The 17,816-nt window shown below is 38.8% G+C and overlaps 1 protein-coding gene across 2 annotated transcripts in view; it reads left to right on the forward strand.

Annotated features, from left to right (window-relative positions):
• NDST1 (N-deacetylase and N-sulfotransferase 1) overlaps nt 1-8,042 on the forward strand; it is a 32,927-nt gene extending 24,885 nt beyond the window's left edge. For both annotated transcript variants that reach the window (XM_051978721.1, XM_051978722.1), the window contains one exon: nt 953-8,042. In XM_051978721.1, coding sequence (XP_051834681.1) covers nt 953-1,072 — 120 coding nt within the window. In that variant the 3' untranslated portion in view covers nt 1,073-8,042. The remainder of the gene's footprint in view (nt 1-952) is intronic.
• The last annotated feature ends 9,774 nt before the right edge of the window (nt 8,043-17,816 follow it).

A 17,816-nucleotide genomic window follows, 5' to 3' on the forward strand; every position in this document is an offset into this window, starting at 1 on the left:
AGCAATCTAAAAGATGTGATCCACTCTCAGTCCCCACAGTTCTCTCTCTGGGTGCAGATGGCTTTCTTCATCACAAAATTCATTTGAGATAGACAGACAGTGAATAGAGAGCTGGTCTTGGAGTTAAAAAAAAAAAAAAAAAAAAAAAAAACCTGGGTTCAGGTGCTGCCTTTTACACTGATTGTCTTTGTGATGGAGTGCAAATCACTTAAGCTCTCAGTGGCTCCAGCTAGTCTCTCAGACTGTAAATTGTAGGACAGATACTGATCAGCTTTGTGGAGAGAGTTTCCTTATTAGGAGTTTCATAGTATAGCAATGAAGTCACAGACCCAGTGGTCCAAAAGAATCTAGTTAGGGAGCTACGCAAAAAATATTTGTTGTTGTTTAGTTGTGTCTGACTCTCTGTGACCTTATGCACTGTTCATGGGGTTTACTTGGCAAAGATACTGGAGTGGTTCGCTGTTTGCTTCTCCTGGGTAACACCATTTTACAGATAAGAACTTGGGCAAATAGGAGTTTATGTTAGTTAGGTAATATGCCTAGGATCCCATCAGCCACATCTGAACTCAGATCTTCCTGACTTCAGGCATGGTGCTTTATCTCAAAGCTTCTTCGACGGTGGGTTGCAATATAACCTAATATGGGGGGTTGTAAAATTATGATTTATTATTAGTAAATGTTTGATTTGTACACCCGTTTTATATTCCTGCATACTTGGGGTTGTCTAAAAATTTCTCAGGCAAAAAGGGGTCATGAGTGGAAAAAGTTTTAAGAAGTCCTGCTCTCTCCACTACTCCCTCATTGTCCCACAGGAAAACACTTTGAATGAAATAATGCGTTTTTAAGGTTGAGACTAGATCATGTTACACTGAAGGGAATGGGGTAAATAAAAGGAGGAAGAGATGAGTTCTGAGCAGACCACTGACCTTTTGGTTTCCCTTTCTTGTTATAGTCACGAGCCTTCTTAAGAGACTATTACCGGGACCATAACATCGAACTTTCTAAGCTGCTTTATAAGATGGGCCAGACCTTGCCCACTTGGCTGCGGGAGGACCTCCAGAACACTAGGTAGCTGCTGCCATCCTCATGACCAGAGTGAGCATTCATGATGGCCAGGGAGCCCCCAGCCTCACACTGAGCCACCCGGGGTGTGGAACATGGCCCAGAACTGCCAAGCACTTCTGAGCAGAACCCCACCAAGGCCTGACCTGGGAGCGGGAAGAAGAAGCGCCCGGTGCAGCCGAAGAGAGCTCCAGAGCCTCCCACAGCCCGGGCCTCCAGCCAGGCAGGAGGCCCCCAGCACTTCCTGAGACCTGCTCGAAGCTTCCCTAGGTGTAAGGTCGCTTCCACTTAGAGCGAAGCCCCTGCCTCGTGAGAGGGGTTCTGTACTACTCCTGACTGTGCCCGGCACTTCCCTTCCCCCAGGCAGGGCACTCCCTCAGTATTAATCGCTGGACAGTGAGGGGGGTAGAGTGGGCAGGAGGGGCCTTTTGCTAGAGAGGCGGGGGGTCCAGGATACGCCCTGTCCATTTCGGAAAAGGCCCTTCAGAGACGCGGGTCTGGTACTCGGAGCTGGTTACCAGGCTGGACTTCAGTCTGATGGCCTCCAGGGAGTCCTGGAGCCCATCTGATCAATACCTTCCCTTCTCTGTCCTTAACATGTCTTCGGTACCTGCAGTATCTATTCAGTCCCCGGGGGATCTTTCCGGGGGATGTTTTTAACCCCCCATCCTAACATCCTGACTCCCAGGACCAGGTCCTGGGGCTGTCCCACAATGCTTACCCTAACCTCTCCTCCCACCTCCTTTCCCCTCATCAGCTATGACTTACGTGGTGTTTTCTGTGGTAAAAGACTGAGGTGACCGCGGGTCCAGCTCCCAGAACCCATTCCAGTGTACATAAAATGCTCCCTCCAGCCCCAAGCAAAGGCTATGGGCAGCGAAGGTGGTGCCTACGGCCGGTACCTCTGCCTCTGTCCCTGCTCTGAGCAGGCCGAGGCTTCCCGGAGAACCTTTTAAAACCTCTCAAATACTAAAAGCTGAAGTATTTTAATATTTTGGTTTTTTGTTTCTTGGTGCCAGAGTTTGTGCCCTGATTCCTGGGGCTCCACTGTGTTATTTTATATAAACTGTCTCTGTCTGTATCTCTCTCTGTCTCTCCCTCCTTCCCGCCTGTCTCCCTCCCTCCCTCTTTTCTGTCTGTTTCTCTCCCCCTTTCTTTTGTTGGTTTGTTGGGGTCCGGCCGCTGCTGCCATCGGGATGGTGGCGGGGCGCCTGGTCGCCGGGTCAGAGAGGTAGCCCCTGTCACTGACGGCTAAGGGAGGGTCTCGCTTCCTCTGTCTCACCTGAGGCTGCCTGATTTTTATCTCCTGCAGGCAGCAGATAAAATCAGGGAGGCACAGATCCCCCGAGCTGGTGTCTGTCACACAGGCCATGATCCTGCCGTGGCACAGCTATATATGTGTTAGGAAGAGAAGCCGGGCTTCGGCACTGGGATTGTGGGTTTTCAGGGATCTGGCGTTCCTGATTGGGGAGGTCCAGTGTGCCTGGTAAGTTGCCTGAGATCCTGGCCACAGAAAAACAAAACATAGAAGGGTTTGAGTGAGGAAGATTACCACGAGACCTGGAAACCCCCATGTTCTTGTCAGCCGTTAGTTCTTCCCTATGCTTTTGGGTATGTCTGTGTTAGTCATACAGCCCTGGCAGGAACGCCGATGTATTGATCATCTAGACGATTGGAAAAGGAGACACACAAGGGACCAATGTGAATGTATAGGTGGATGGGGAAGGGGAAGGTGCCACTGAATAAGCCTGTCTAACAGCATCTGATGGCAGCAGCAGGATCTCGGCATTGGGGATGGTAGCTTATCGGGCCTATGTCTCTAGTTCAGCATCCCTTATCCTCCGGCCTGTGTGGAAATGGCAAAGGCAAGGCAGAGACCTGAGGTTCCCAGCATGGACACCATACTCCTATGGTGGGGGGGGGGGGGGGTGCCCTGCCACTTGGCTTATTGGTACAATTGGCGCTATCCCCGCCTCTGTGGAAGACCAGGCCAAAGTACCTTTCCTGGATCAGACTCCTAGGTGAGTCTGAGAGCCCTCCTATAACAACGGGAGGTCAGATTCATGAGTCACCTAGAAGGGTGCAAATGACAATAGGAAGCCTGAGTGTAGGATCAAGTTCATCAGTGACTTCTGCCCTGAGAAGGGTAGTCTGAGAAGTCTTGTGTCTGGGGGATTTAGGGTAGGATATGAAGAAAGAAAACCAATGAGTCATAACTTAAATCCAGGTCTCTATCCTGGATGGAGAGAAGCCAGGAAGCAAAAAACAATGCACACATACTTCCTCTGGGAAACATACAGAGTGAGTAGACAGAATGATTAAAGTGGTCCTTAGTACAATCCAGTTCTTCAGAGAGAGAGACAGCAATAAAAATGAGTTGAAGGGAAAAAAAAAAAACTTAAAAATATGAATTACTTGAGGCAAAATTCTTTTTACAAAACTTCTGGGGAAACTGGAAAATTTTGGCAAAAATAGAGACTGGCAGCCAGCATCACATACCACAATAAGTTCTAAGTGGATGAGTGATCTAAAAAAAAATGACATTAAAAAAAAGAGAGAGAAATGGCAGTATACTAGCCCAAGCATACTCTTAAGGCATTTCCATAGAGTTCCAGAGGGCCAATATAAGGTAGGATAGTGCTGTCTAGTTTTCTGTTAAAGAGTATGACGTATTACCTCCCCAGGTAAGAGAGGTAGGGCCAGGAAAGGTGAGAGTGCTAACACTGGGCAAGGGAGGGGCAGAATTGCCTCAGCCAGGTATCTTGTTCAGTTAGTTATGGGGGCTGGAAAACCGCACTTGATATAAGTAATTCTAACAAGGTTGTTATGCTCTCACTTTGAGCCTGTCCATGCACAGTAGCTGTAAGTAAACTCAGAACTGGTGTTTATTATGATTTGGCTCTGGGCTGACTGGAAAAGAATGAGGGAAATGAGACGAAGGGAGAGTTTTTCATGAAAGAGCAATGCAACTTCTGGGGCCTAGGTGTTTCCTTAGTGGTTTTTCCTGGTGTTCCCCTATGTTGTTTGGACCACTGTAGGACCCTGTCTGTGGGTGACTGCAGCTGACCCTTCTCTGCACTTGTGGGACCCTGACACAGAATAGCTTCTGTACCTGGATCCCAGTCATTCTGATCAGTGGAGGAGACACGATGGAATAGGAGTATATTGGATGTTTGGGAAAACACTAATGAAGGGCTCCTGGTGAGCCTTCCCTTTGCCCTTCCCCTCAAAGTACAATATTAGATGCCAGGAAACACAAGCCCCAAGTCAATCTGGAAGTGGATCATCTGCAGAGTAACGTTTTCTCCTTTCTGGAAACCTGACCATGTGACAGGTCCATGCATCTCAGTTGTTAGCCAAAGAAAAAAGGATACGGTGATTAGGGGAAGGTAGAACTGGGTTGCAAGGACTGATCCTGGCTTGAAGATCTGTGGAGCCAGAGTTGAGAGCCAACCCCATTCTAAAGTCCAAGATAGAATGGGATTCTCACCCAATACCAAATTGTTTGAATGATTACAGCTTTGTAGTGTAGTTTGAGATCTGGTACTATTAGGCCCCCTTCTTTCCCACTTTTTTGAAATATTTTGATATTTTTTTAGTTGATTCCCTTGATATTCTTGACCTTTTTTTCTAATGGGATTCTCTAAAAAAGACCTACTCACCCCATCTTTTCCTTAACTTGGTGCTAGAGTGGGATTTATCGAGGATCCACAATTGCTGACTTAGTGGGCAGAATGCTATAAAAACTGATGGGTGATAGAGAAATCTTGGGTCCCTGAGTCTAGTAAAGATAATTACCTGTCTTGCCAATAACAGGCATATTGATATCTTTTCTAGCTGGAATTCTTTGGCGGGTCATTGGGACACAGGAAGAGAGCTGACTGCCTTCTTGTCTGGTTGCCCTGGGTTATCGGGGGCAAGTTTATAGATTCAACCGATTGTCCTGTCCCAGTGCTGTATATTGCTCTGAGTCAGGAAGCAAGCCCATGTGGTGGTCTCTTGCAGGCTCACTTTGGATAGCAGCATCTCTAAGCTATTTACTGATTCAGGAGTCAGGTATCGCCCACTGATCCTAACCCCTCATAAAACTGTGAAGTGACTCAGATGTAGTGTTCCCATTACCCCCCACCCGGCCTCTACCACGGCTAGGTTCATTCCTTCTCATTGTGGCAAAAGCTGTAAGAGAGCTCCGTCTGGACGTCATCATCTGCCCTCCACATTAACTCTTTCGGTTCCCTCTCCTCCCCCTTCATATTTACAAAGCCAGGCCGAGAGAAGTCACTCCTTTCTGGCCAGACTCCCTGTATATCAGCTTTTGCCACCCCAGACTTTGGATTCTGTCTTGCGCCTCTCCTCTGAAGGGCTTCCCCATCTTGGGTTTCTGAGCCTCCTGCCACAGTTGTAATATTTTCTGGTTTTGTTAAACTCCCAATGATGTCTGAATAGAGATGAGATGGAAAGTACACTTCTAGCTTCTCAAGAAGATATTCTTTAATTGTAGAGAGCTACTGGAAGTGGGGCGGGGAACTCAAGTGTTTGGACAAAAGTAAAGGAAGAAAGTACCCAGAAATAGAACTGGCTGGGAATAGTTGGAGCTACTTCTTTTAGATACCATGCTAGTGGGATTTACCCGAACCCAGCTGCTCTGTGTTTTGAGATGGCAGCAGAGTCCCCACAATTGTAATTTCCTTTTGAGTCTAGATGCACCAGGCAGTGTGGACCTGGGAGGGGAGGAGAATTTGTTGGAGCTGCTATTATAGCTCTGGAAGTTGAAGGCAATTCCATCCCATTTGGGTGGGAGGCTAAATGATATAAGACCTGTTACTCTGGCTTAGTTGGGACAGGCTGGAGCCAGGTCAAAATGTGCAGTAGTTAAACGAAGCCCTGTTGGGATAGGGAGATAGGAGTTTAAAAACTCGGGCAGTCCTAGGGAAGACAGGTTGGCAAGGATCCTGTCTGTTATTGCTGCTGCTTCCTTTTAACAGAGCTGGAGAATTCCATCCTTTTGGGAGCTGCCATGCTAGGTCTGGAAACCTGAACCTAATGGAGTGATGTCATTGTGATTAGAGTCTTAACAGTTCCTCTGCTGATGGAAAAGGCCTAAGGGATAAAGCATCATTCTCATAGAAATCCTTGAGAAAGAGATCTCCAATGTTCTTTTCATAGATTTCCTGATACTTCTTCCCTTCCTCAGTCCCCATACCCAAGTAAGGCATCCTAAGGAAAGGACTCAGCCTGTCAAGGAGATATCAACTGTTAGTGACTGGTATCATTAACTGGACTTGAGAAGACTGACCCAGTGACAACTAATAATCAATTGAGATACTTCATTGCAGAAGTCCAACATGGAAAAGATCTCAATAGGTTAGAATAATGAGAAATTATAGTAGAATTAAATGTAAAACCTTGATTAAAAAAAGTCAAACTGCACAATTGTAGAATTGGAGTTGGGGGGGGTGGGGGTGGAAAGATATTTTGATGTGGGGGAAAAAGTGATGCAGAGATGAGAACCATCCCTACCATGAGAGCTTTAAATTCATCTTGAAGAAGCCTCCAAACCTGTCAAGGGAGTATAGTTTTTATCCCTCTGCCTTTGTGTAAGTGGAAGCTGACAGCTTGGAAGGAGGCTCCTTCTTCATCAATAATTTTCTTTCTGCATTAGGAGTTAGGTTGGCAGAGTCCAAGAGGCAATATTAATCAGCTCTTCCCAAATTGCCAGAAATCTGGACTCCAAGCTTTGGCTGCTTTTCTAAGATTGAGGGTCTTGTTGCCACCACATGGGTTAGCCAATATCTATCTGGGCTGCTGCTGGTACCAGTCCCCTCAGTAGGCAGGCATTTGTGAAGCATCTGCTCTGCACATAATCATGTTCTTGGTGTAGCTTGGGAAAAAAGCATAAAACCTCATCCTCTCATAACAAAGTCATAGCCTAGTAGAGGAAACAAATTAAAAAACCAAAACAACCACTTAAAAAATGAGTTTCTGCTTAAAGTGTCATATTAATGATCAACATAGTAAAATCTAAACTGAGGAGGGGAAAGTGATCCAGGCCAAAGGCAGTTTAGAAAAACTTCACAGAGATGGAATTTGGGATCTTAGGGCACTCATGATGGGTAAAATTTCAGGTGGAGAAGAAGGGGAAGGCGTGGAAGTGGGACTGTGAGGGAGAAGGAAAGAAATCCTCACTGAATCTTTTTGCCTTTGGTCCAAGGAACTAGGCATACTTCTCAGAAAAGGGGATTTCCTGTTGAGCTTGAATTCTACCCACTTGTGTTGCCTTGCACTCAGGGAGAGCCTGGGAAATATTTGCTTTGTCCTTTCACCTTTGGGTTCATACTGGCTGGAATAAGGTCTGGTCTGCTCACATGCCTAAGGAATGAGGAGTCTGACCCATGATTTCTGTATGTCCTGTCCCTCTGGGCCTTGGGTAAGAAAAATTGGCAGTGGAAACTCTAAACAAATGACTCTAAAGAGTCTGGGTGAAATGAGCTATGTTTTTTCACTTGAAAGTTTCCCCTACTCCACCTGCCTTCTCTCTCTGGCTCTGATTCATTGACATATATATATCCTACAAGAGTCGGGGTGGGAAGGGAAGAGGGTGCGTGGAGAGTGGGGGAACCAAAAAGGTTATACGGAAAGTGCAAACAAAGCAAAGAAAGGTTTATATAGCTCTTTGTTTTTATTATCTTCAAGACCCCCTCTCCCCTTTTGCCAATCTTTGAATAGACTCCATGTCTCTTCCTGGGGAGAGGAAACCCATAGTTGGGATGTGGGGGGAAGGGAGGAGCAGTGTTAAGGGAAAGAGAAGGATCTCTTCCCATCTTAGGAGGGATGGGGTGGGGGGCAAGGTAAAGCTCAACCCATCTCTCTTGTTCCTAGTGCTCTTATACCAGCCTTTTGGTTTCATTGGAAAAGAAAACCTTCATCACTAATGTACAATCTTGAACTAACTGCTAATAAAATGGGATTGTTTGTATTCATTTCTCTGGGTTGTTTGTTTTTCTTTTTTCCAAGTGATGTTTGAAAATATGATTTCTCACTGTTAGGGATTTCCCAATGAAAGTGAATAACTTTGATTATTTGCACTTTGTAGAGGGAACTAGTCACTTGAATGCTCAAAAACTTAGTAGAAACTAATACTTGCAAACTGTCCTATGTTTTCTGTACCATTTTATACCCGCGTCATGTTTCCCTACTTCTCTGCAAAGAAAGGAGAGAGCTTTCTCATGTTGTTTATTTGGTACTAAGCTTGGTCTTTGTAATTTCATGGCATTCAGTTTAAGTTATTTTGTTATTCTTTCGATTTATGTCCTCGTAGTTGTGTATGGTTTTCCTTCCCCTGCTTACTTCATTATAGATCAGCACCTATGTCTTCAGTTGGCTTCTTGGTATTCATCATATTTCTCATTTCTTACAGCATAATAATGTTCTTGTCCATTCACATACCACAACTTCCTAAATCATTATTACCTGATGGATTACAGATTTGTAGACTATGAGGTTATTCAGTCCAATCCCTATCATGAATAACACAAAAAGGGGATCTGGCATTCTTGAAATGTTGCAGTGACGGGGAGCTTCACCATTGACAGGCAACCAGTTGGTAACAAGAAACTTCTATTAAGTTTAGATATAGTTCTTTCTGTCTATTATTGATACAAGTTCTGTTTTCCAAGGCCAAGTAGAACAAAAATATAATTCCACTGGAAAGCTGGAATTTGGAGAAGGCAGGCATAATCAGCAATATAAACTAAGTCTTCTTTTCAATCTAAATATCCGGAATTACTTTTAACTTTTGATAAGAATACAGGTTCCTGAGTCTTCCTCATCCCATATTCCAGTTCACCAGCGTCTCCTAAAACATGGATTCCAAAATTGAACACAAGACTCCACCTGGGATGTATTCAGTGGGCTTATCTTCCCTAGGTTCTGGACACTATAACTTTCTCTGTATCAGCTCTTAGGTCATATACCTATACTGTTGACACATATTGTCCTTGTAATCACTAATGATCCCAGAACTTTTTCATACTAGCTGTTGTCTAGTCTTTTCTTTCCTGAATGTATATAGTTGATTTTTTGAATCCTGAACTATAGGACTTTTTCTGGGTAACAAATCCATTAAAAAAAAAAGATGAAGAAAAATGAGGATATTTGGGGGCATCCTTCAACTTGTAGGCTGATGCCAAAAAGGACAACCAGGTCATTCTGTAGCATGTTCTTTGATGTCTTCTTCAGAGGCAGAATCCTGTGCTACAGGGTTGTTTTTTAAATTTTTTTTATTAAGTTTTAAACGTGATTGTAGAACATCAGATGCTCTGTGCACTCAACCAAGCAAGCCCAGTGAGAAAGATTCAGTAGACTTCTTTGACCTAGTTGGGTTTCTTTGGAGAGAGAGTGTTTAAAATTCCACCCCACTGCTAGATATTTGGCCCAGGGGGATCAAAGACAAAAGATCAAAAGAAAAAAAATGGCTTATATTTCCTGAAATATTTATAGTAGCATTTTTTGTAAGAGCAAAGAAACAAAGGACAAGTTCATCAGCTGGAAAATGACCAAATAAATTGTGGTACATGAATATTTAGTCTGCAAATATAAGCGCTTAGTGCCACAGTACTATGCTAAGTACTAGCAATGCAAAGAAAGGAAAAAAAATGGTCTTTGCTTTCAAGGAAACCACATTTTAGTGGGGGAAGACAGCATATAGCATATATGTAGTATGCATACAAGATATATATCCATTGAGGATGATCAGGAAAGACCTCTTGAAGAAAACAGAATTTGGATGGAGACTTGTAGGACAGGGAAGTCAGGAGGCAGAGGTGCTGAGGAAGAGCATCCTGGCGCAATGCTCAGCCAATGAAAAGGCACAGAATCAGGAAATGGAGGAACAGAAGGAAGGCTGGTGTCAGTGGATTGCAGAGTAGATGAAGGATAGCAAAGTTTTAAAAAGCTCAGGAGGTAGGGAGGAGATAGATAGTGAAGGAAGAGCTTTAAAAGCCAACCATTATGCTCCTGGCACATACTGAGAAGGCAGTATTTGTTTTAGGAAGATACTTTGGCAGTTGAGGAAAGGATATGGGAGAGAAAAATATGAAAATAATTTTTAAAAAATACATTAATGGAGAAAGGGGTGGGGAGAAGAGGTGCCATGAGCCTCTCTCTTATGTGAAGTATATAAAAGAGAGTTTAATGCAAAATGTTTAGTATAGTAATGTTCTTGTTATTTGTTCTTCATTCTGGAAGAGAAATGAGACATTAAGTAAGTGATGCATGACATGCAAGGGAGTTGGGTTTGAGAGAGGGCCAAGCAAGATCACCTGCCTCAGTTTCCCCTCCAGAGCACCTGGGTTCAGTGGCAGATATAGTCAGGAGGACCGGAGATGGCCCTGGATGCAGTGGGAGACCTTGGCTTTTGTAAGCTAAGGTCTCAGTTTGACATTGTAGTAACGCATTAAACAAGGAAACAGGAAGGGAAGAGAAAAGGTAGGAAGGAATTTAAGAGGAAGAGCAGTCAGGGAGCGAATGAATGCAAGAACAAAAAACTTCATATTCTGGAGAAAATAGAAGTGCGATCAATAGTGCATACAGAAGGGTTGGCCTTGGATGGAGATCAGAGTGAAGGAGACGATAGTGGGACGAGTCGTCGTAATAAGGTGAAATAAATGGTTTTCACTCACAAAACAGCAGAGGATGGTAGAACTGATTAGAAAGAAAAATTTTTAAATGTCATTTTCCATAAGGATACTTGAAATACATTCACAGTTAAACATGAAGAGCTGAAGCAACATTTATTATGCTTTAGGTGAACTAGAAAAAACAGGTATTATCTGAGACAAGGCAATGATAAAAGTAGACATAGTTAAAGGGATAAATGGAGAATTACCTTATGCTTAAAGGCATTATAGACAATGAAATAATATCAATACTTACCAGTTATCCTCCACTGTATAGCATCTAAGTGTTTGATGGAAAAGTTAATTGAGTTATTGGGAGAAATATGTAGCAAACCATAACAGTTAGAGACTTCAAGGTACACTTTGAGAACTAGTTGGTTGGTTGTTCTGTTCTTGAAGAGGATCAAAGAATATTATGTTAGAGTCAAGTTAGTGTGTCTGACCGTGGCTGTCAGACCAGTATGAGATTGGAACTTTCTGTCACATGTTGGACACAAAGAGTCATAATGAACATTTGGGGTAGATAAATCTAATAAAAAATTTAAAGGAGAGATTAAGAACTTAAATAGAAGTTTAGGGAAGATATGATAGATCTCTGGTTATAATGAATAGGAATATAAAGGAGTGGATATATAAAAGGAGAATTTATAAAGGTACATGACCCCTTAATAAAAGTTGACCCTGGGCTTGATGGTGAATCAAAGAACAAATCAGAAACAATGAAGAATTTCATGTAAGAAAATAACAGCAATGAGAAGATATCAAATCTTTTGGAATACAAGCAAAATAATCCTAAAACATAAACTGATTTTTAAAATACTTTCAACAACAAAAGAGAAAAACAGAGATCAATGAATTGAATATATAATTTAAAAAGATAAAACAAAAGTGACACCCCTTCAACTAAAGATGAAAATAGAAATTTTGAAAATCTAGGATGAGATTAATAAAATTAAAAACAAATTTACCACTAAATTGATAAATAAAATTTGAAGTTGTTTAAAAACTAATATAATATATAAAAATTAATTTCATTCAAAAAGGACAGAGGACATTCAAATTACCAATATAAAAACAGAAAAATACTCATGACAAATGGAAGAGAATAACAGAATAACGGAAAAAACAGAAACTATTTGACCAGCTATATGTTAAAAAATAAATAACTGAAATGGCACCATTTCCAAAAATTTAATATACCTAGAATAGTGCAAGACTTCATAATTTACAGGAGGACCTGAGTTCAAATCTGGCTTCAGATATTTAACACTTTCTAGCTAAGTGACCCTGGGAAAGTCACTTAATCTCAATTGCCCTAGCAAAAAAAACAAAACAAAACAAAACAAAAAAACATAATTTATGTAACTCAGAGTTGAACAATCCAAACAAATTAGTTAAATTTGCAAATTATCAAAGGAAAAAATCCAGGCTTAGATGGAGTTACAAATGAAATCTATTGAGTATTATGACAGTTAATCCTAATTCTCATATACTATTTGCAAAAATAGAAAAAAGATGCTACTGAACTAATTTTACTGAACAAATATTTTCTTCATCCTAAATCAGCGAGAAATAAAGAACAGAAAGAAGACTAAGTCAATATTCCTAAAGAATATTGATGCCAAATATTTAATAAAATCTTACCAAGGCACATTTTAAAAGATATAGGCTGCATATAATATAAGTTTTTAAAAATATATATTGATTGGTTTTGCTGAATTTTATTCTTTTAAAAAGTTCTTTTTAAAGGCTTGTTTTGTGAGAAGAGCTGGGAGAGGAAAATAAGGAGAAATCTCAGTCATTTAAAATGAAACATCAATAAGGTTTTTTTTTTTAATATTAGTCAAGAGAAAGGGAAATTGACAAAGAAATTGAGATGATGAATAGCTTCAGCAAAGTTACAAGCTACAAAATAAAACCTCAAAAATCAATAACATTTCTATATATTATCACAAAATCCAAGAAGCAATAATAGGTAGGGTAATCCCATTTCAAATAATTACCAAATACATATAATATTGATTTGTCAAAGCACACAAAAAACTTATGTGCTTTCAAATACACTTTGTATTTAAGGAAATAAGTAGCTAGATGAATATTTAGTGTTCATGAATAAGCTGTGCCAATATATTTTTAAATTATTTGTTTTAAAAAATTGTTTTTTTTTTTAGTTAGACATGTATATTAACCTTTTAAATATGCATTTCTTTGTGAATCATGTTGGGAGAGAAAAATCAGAATAAAAGGGGAAAACCATGGGAGAGGGGAAAAACAGAACAAAAAAGTGAACATAGCATGTGTTGATTTACATTCAATCTTCATAGTTCTTTTTCTGGATGCAGATGGCATTTTCTGTCCAATGTCTATTGAGATTGCCTTGGATCACTGAACCACTGAGAAGAACCAAGTCTTTCATAGTTGATCATCACATAATCTTACTGTGTATAATGTGTTCCTGGGTCTGCTTGTTTCACTCAGCATCAGTTCATGTAAATCTTTTCAGGCCTTTTAAAAATCAGTTTGTTCATCATTTTTTGTAGAACAATTATATACCTTTACTTTGTGGAAGTATACCATAATTTATTCAGTCTCAAATTGAGGGGCATCTACTCATTTATCAATTCTTTGTTAACACAAAAAGAGTTGCTCTAAACGGTTTTGCACCTGTGGGTCCTTTTTCCCCACTTTTTGATTTCCATTGCTGGGTCAAAGGATATGCAGTTTTATAATCTGTGCCAATATAATAAAAATGACAATATGACCAAAATTTATTTACACTATTAGTGTTATGCCAGTAAAATTACCAAGAGAATAGTTTTTGGAATTTGACAAAAATAATAGAATTCATCTGGAAAAACATAAGATCTAGAATCAAGGGAAATGATGAAAAGAAGGAGGAATGAATTGAGGGAATGACAAACCTCATAGTATATTATAAAGTAGCAGTCATTAACTAAATGGAATAAACTAGACAAGAAAGAAAGATAGAAATGATGCAATTCAATAACTCAGTATCTGATAAAATAGGAAACAAAATCCCTAGGGGGAAAAAATCCTTATTTGATCCAAAAACTGTTGGGAAAACTGCAAAGCAAACTGACAGAAATTAGGCTTAGACTAGCTCTTTATACCATAATCCATAGTCCATCTAAATGGATATGCAATCTTTATATTGAAGATCATACTATAGAAAATTTAGAAGAGAAGCAGAATCATTATATCTTTCACAGCCACAGGTAGGAAATGCATTCTTAACCAAATAAGAGATAAAGTCAACTGCAAAAGATAAAACTAATCGTGTGTGTGTGTATACATATATAAGTATGTATGTATATTTCATATACATATGAAGAGCTTCTGCACAGACAATATTAATGTGTCTAGGATAAGATGGAAAGCAGTCAGATGGGAAAATTTTTTCTTGTTTCAAACTTCTCTGATAAAAGTTTAGAATCAAAAACATAAACAATATCTATCTGTCTCTGATAGTGATTCTCTGTAGTCAAGTAATTAAAGGACATGAACAAACAGTTCTCAATGGAAGAATTGCAAAGTATTCACAACCACATGTAAAAATGCTCCAAATTGCTGAAATTTAAATTTAAAAAATCACTTCATACATTGAAAACTGAAAAAGACAAAAAATGGCAACAATTCAAATTGGGAGGTTTATGAAATGACAGACATATTGTTGGTGAAGCTATGAAATGGTACAGCCATTTTAGAAAAGAATTTGGAATTATGTAAATAAAGTGACTAATATGTCTATACCCTTTGAACTAGAGATTCTGTTACAGGGATTATATCCCAAGAAGACCCTAATAAAAAGAAAAGTCCCTATATACACCAAAATAGAATAGCATTTTTTTGTGTGTGAGAACAAAGAACTGGAAACAAACTAGATGTCCATCATTTGGGAAATGACTAAACAAATTATGGTGTATGAATGTATTGGGATATTATTGTGCTATGAGAAATGATGTATGTAATGAATACAGAGAAGTATGGAAAGAGCTATATGATGCAGAATGAAGTAAGTGCCAAGAAAGCATTTACACAATAACTACAACAAATGTAAATGGAAAGAACAGCCACACACCAAAAGTGATAATAATAAATTACAATGACAAATTATTCAAGCCATACTTGAAAGATTGATAGGAGAGGACACCTCCAACCTACCCTTTTGTGGAGATAGGAAGTCCACATGTGTTATATATTACACATGTTTTTGGACTTTATAATAGATTGATTAGCTGTGCTGATTTTTTTCCTTCTCTTTTCCCATATGAAATGTTTGGGTTTTTACCTACCAAGATATACATTGGAATTGTAGGAATACAACTACAAAACATTCTTTAGAAAAACAATTAATTTAGAAAACTAAATAATTAGCATTCACTACTCATGGTTGAACTGGACCAATATGTTAAAACGGCATAGTTAAAATTATTTTACTTATTCAAATAAACTCTCAGAAAAGCTACTTCATAAAGCTAAAAAAATTATGTGGAAGAATAAAAGATCAAGACTCTCAAGGGTAATAATGAAAAAAAATATTGAAGGAAGGGATCTTGGCAGTACCATATCTCAAACTACACTACAAAGCAATAATATTGAAACTCTTGAATACTAATTTAAAAATAGAAAAGTTGACCAATGGGATAAATCACGTACACAAGAGCTAGGAACAAATGAACAGCATAAATTTTGCTAATACCTTTTCTTCCTTCCAGATTCCAGTTATTAATAAAGACTCACTATTCATAAACTTCTAGAAAAATTGCAAAGTAGTCTGGCAGAAATTAAGTTTTTACATGAACATATTATACCATATATTGTGATAAGTTTCAAATGGATACAAGACTTAGACATAAAAAATGATATCATAAACAAAATTTAAAATAGCAGAGGAGATACTTTTTATTGGTCAAAAGAAGATAGAGTCACAGGAGATAAAATAGACAATTTTATTTGTAAAATTGAAAAAAAGTTTTTTCACAAACAAAATCAATGTAGTTAAAATCAGGGGGGAAACAGTTAACTTGGGGGAAAAAATCTCTGCAACAAGTTTTTCTGATAAAGTTTTATCCAATAAATATACAAAAATTGATTAAAATAATCAATTATTTGTAAGAACAAAGTACCATTACCCCTTCCCCCCCAAAAAAAAAAAAAATCAAAGGATTAAACAGGTAATTCTCAAAGAAGAAAAGGAACGTATAAACAACCATATAAAAATCCTTCAAATTCTTATTAGAGATACACAAATTAAAACAACTCTGAGACACCATCTCATACTCTTTAGATTGTCTAAGATAACAGAAAAGGAAAATGGCAAATGCTGGAGATTTGGGAAAACACATCTACATTGTTGGGAAAACACAACAATGATGAATTGTGAATTCTAGAGAGTTTCTAGAGAGAAATTTGAAACTATGTCCAAAAGCCTATAAAACTCTGAATACTCTTTGATCCCAGCATTATCATAACTAGGTTTATGCTCATGGAAAAGGAAAAGGATCTGTATGTACAAAAATATTTATAACAATTCTTTTTGTAGTAATAAAAAATTGGAATCTGAGGGAAGCTCATCAATTGGGGAATGGCTGAACAAGGTATGGTATATTGTTATAATGGAATATTATTGTGCTGTAAGAAATTACAAGGGGATGATTTCAGAAAAATCTGGGAAAACATGGATTGATGCAAAATAAAGTGAACGTAACTAGGAGAACAATGTACATATTAGTAACAACAATATTGTGAGGATGATCAAGTGTGAAAGATAGTAATTATCAGTACAAGGGAAGATTTAAAATACTGTTCTCTTTAGGGAGAAAAATTGGGGATGGTGGGGACCTAGTAATAGTGATACAAAAAGAAAATACAAAAAGATATCATAAAAGAGAGAAAATGACCTATATGGACAAAAAATGTTTCTAGCAGCTCTTTTTGTAGGGTCAAGGAATTGAATGGATGCACATCAATTGGGGAATGGCTAAATATATTATGATATTTGAATGTAATGGAATATTATCGTTCCATAAGAAATGATGAGCAGGCTGATTTCAGAAAAACCTGGAAAAACTTTTAATGAACTGACGCTAAGTGAAGTGAGCAGAACCAAGAGAACATTGTCCACAATAACAAGATTATGTGATGATCAACTGTGATGGACTTGGCTCTAGTGTGATGATGAACTTTGACTGACTTATCTCTTCTCAGAAATATGATCCAAGATAATTCTAATAGACTTGGGATGGCAAATGGTATCCTTATCTAGAGAAAGAGTTGTGGAGACTGAATATGGATGAAACATACTATTTTCACTTTTTTTTCCTCACAGTTTTTCCTTTTTATTTTGATTTTTCTTGATTAACATGGAAATACATTTAAAATGATATGTACCCCATATCAGATAAGGATATCAGGAAAGGAGGGGGGAAAACATTTGGAACTCAAAATTTTACAAAAATGAATGCTACTGACCAACACCTAACACTGTATCAAAAGATAGAGTCAAAATTTGTTTATGATTTAGACATAAAGAGTGATACTATACGCAAATTAAAACAAAGGAATTCTACCTCTCAGATATGCGGAGAAGAAAGGAATTTATGGCCAAAGAAGAACTAGAGTACATTATGAAATGTACAAACAAAACCAATGCAGACAAGATTAGAAGGGAAGCAGAAAACTGGGGAAAATTTTTTTACCTTCAAGAGTTCTGATAAAGGCCTCATTTCTAAAATATGTAAAGAATTGACTCAAATTTATAAGAATATAAGCCATTCTCCAACTGATAAATGGTCAAAGGATAGGGAACAGAATTTTCAGATGAAAAAATTAAAATCATTTCTAGTCATATGAAAAAATGCTATAAATCACTGTTGATCACTATAAATCACTCAGAGAAATGCAAATTAAGACAACTCTTAGGTACTACTACACACCTCTCAGATTGGCTAAGATGACAAGAAAAGATAATGCTGCATAATAAATGCTGGAGAGAATATGAGAAAACTGGGACATTAATACATTGTTGGTGGAGTTGTGAAATGATCCAACCATTCT

Source organism: Antechinus flavipes, chromosome 2, assembly GCF_016432865.1.
Source record: "Antechinus flavipes isolate AdamAnt ecotype Samford, QLD, Australia chromosome 2, AdamAnt_v2, whole genome shotgun sequence".
Lineage (NCBI taxonomy): Eukaryota > Metazoa > Chordata > Mammalia > Dasyuromorphia > Dasyuridae > Antechinus > Antechinus flavipes.